The 2,500-nt window shown below is 40.5% G+C and overlaps 1 protein-coding gene across 1 annotated transcript in view; it reads left to right on the top strand.

Annotated features, from left to right (window-relative positions):
- Positions 1-2,500, top strand: part of lama2 (laminin, alpha 2) — a 278,412-nt gene that overhangs the window by 96,539 nt on the left and 179,373 nt on the right. The window contains exon 10 of the mRNA XM_084082844.1: positions 2,085-2,184. Within this exon, the coding sequence (XP_083938970.1) occupies positions 2,085-2,184 (100 nt within the window). The remainder of the gene's footprint in view (positions 1-2,084; positions 2,185-2,500) is intronic.

Here is a 2,500-nt window from a genome sequence, read left to right as displayed (position 1 = left end):
TTCAGCATGAGGAGACGCATATGTGTATCCAAGTTTCATGGCTGTAGGTCAAACAGGGCATGAGTTGTACCTGGTCAAAGTTGGCATTTTCAATTGAGTGCTATAGCGCCACCTTTGGACGAAAGATTGTGAGAATTATTTGTTGATAGTTTTTCATGACCATCTACCATATGGCCGAGTTTCGTAAAAAGCGACAGCGCGGTTCAGCCAGAACTGCGAAAAGTGGCAGAAGAAGAAGAAGAAGAAGTGACAGAATACTGCCAATAACAATACGTGTACAGAGCAGAGCTCTGTCCCCGTAATAATAACCATAATAATAGTATGATAAAGGAATTGGCAGATCATTTTGCGTTACATTTTGGTCTCTGTCACTTTGATTTCTGGGGAATTCTAAGATTTCAGTGGTCATTTTTGCCCTTTGGCCCGGTCTATTTCTGACACTGACTGTCCAGGGCAAAACCTTTCAAGCAAGTCATATTAGGGTGACCAGATGCTCCGGTTTCCAGGGACAATCACCGGAATTGGTTGTCTCATTTGCGGCTGGCGCTGTCCCCAGAAATGTCCCCACATTAAAATAAATAAAGTCAATAAAACACACTTAAATGTGTGTCTGTATAGCTGCAGCGAACATAAACCTGTCTTTGAACAATGTTGCAGGGCTGTTCTTAGACTCTAATGGCAGAGAGAACTAAATGTTCTAAAGTGTGATTGCATTTTACGAGACACAATGACAACAGCGCTCATTGCCTCGAGTCTAATAAAATCCTCACCAGTAAGGGTGACAATACTAGCAATTTATCGAAACTACTGCCGGGCAAAGCGGGCAGCATAATAAATTGCAAAAATAATCAAAAAGAACCAATAAGAGTATTGATAAAGCACTGAATCAACAAGCAGTATTGCAATAATGCTTATAGTAATACAAGTATAGTAGTACTAAGTATACACAAGCATATATATACACAATATTCTACAGTATACATATCGTCTTTTTCCGTCTCATATGTCCAAACAATCCTGTGTCTGGATTCAAATTCAAAAACGTCAAAAGTAGCAGATCGAGCGCTGCGTTTCGAGCTTGTGGATGCTTTTGTGTGACGCTGTAGTATGATCAAGTAGGGCGTTCATTTAAAAAAACAAAACAGAAAAGGGTAGAATATGGAGATAAGAGGTTTCTGCCTGACGGCAATGATAATGCTCCTTTGGCAGCACTTAGGTTCATACACTGGTACACTGTGCTGGACACAGTGTACGATGGGGCACGGAGGTTTGTCACCAACTATAAACCTCAAACACATCATTGTACCCTCTGTGTGAGAGTACAGTAGGTTGGCCTCCTTAAAGAGGCATGAAGGCCTAGGCTGCTGATTTTGTAGTTGGTTTTCCAGTTCAGTTTAAAAACCACAAACAAAGTAAGCTTGAAACGTGGCTCGAAGCGCAGCGTGTGGAGCTTTCAGATCTGCTACTTCTGCTATTTTTGAGTTTGAATCCTCAAAAGTAACAGTTTTGGACATAATGAGGTTTCCACCCGACAGCAGTGGTGGAAAAAGTACTCAAATTCTTTACTTAAGTAAAAGTACCAATACTGGAATATGGAAGCACTCACAAGTAAAAGCCCAGAATTCAAATTTTACTTCAGTTAAAGTACAAAAGTATTGACATCGAAATGTACTTAAAGCACCAAAAGTAAAAGTACAAACATATTTGAAAATAGCAGATCTACAAGCTCACAACGCGTCGCATCGCGACGCGTTGTGAGCTTGTAGATCGGCTATTTTCAAATAGCCTAGGTATAAAATATGGCTAAAGTGGTTAATGTATGTTTCATAATGTAATAATTTATATCTGAAAAGTAACTAGTAGCTAAAGTTTTCAAATAATTGTAGTGTAGTAAAAGTACAATATTTGCCTCTGAGATGTAGTGGAGTAGAAGTAAAAGTATTGGAAATTGGAAATACTCAAGTAAAGTACAAATACCTCAAAATTGTACTTAAGTAAATGTACTTAGTTACTTTACACCACTGCCCGACAGAGACGATATGTGTGTGTGAGTGTATATTGTACACATTTGTGTTTCCTACCAGGTGGGTCCTGAGGATGATGGTCCCTGTCAGCCCTGCTCCTGTGACCCACATGGATCCATCAGCCCAGCATGTGTTCCAGACTCCAGCCAGGCCTCAGCCGGTATGCTCCATGTCTACGTTATTTATGCATCCGTCGTTGTCAACATACAGTCTTCTGATTGGCAGGACAAACATTGTATTTACATATGGATTTGTTCAGTGTTGTAATGCTGCAGTGGTTCTCAAAGCGTTCTCAAGGACCAGGGGTCCTTGGGGGTTGGGTTCTAGGGGGTCCCCTAGCAAAATGTGTTAATATAGCATCAAAATCAGTTGTGACCAATTCAACCCTATACGTCAGTTATTACAAAAATAGCTGATCTACAAGCTCACAACGCGTCGCGATGCCTGTAGATCTGCCATTGTCAAGAAACTTGAAA

The sequence above is a fragment of the Gymnoscopelus microlampas genome, assembly GCF_963454915.1.
Source record: "Gymnoscopelus microlampas genome assembly, chromosome: 16".
In the NCBI taxonomy this organism is placed as follows: domain Eukaryota; kingdom Metazoa; phylum Chordata; class Actinopteri; order Myctophiformes; family Myctophidae; genus Gymnoscopelus; species Gymnoscopelus microlampas.
Note: the sequence above shows the minus strand (reverse complement) of the source record. Positions and strands in the feature narration are given on the sequence as shown.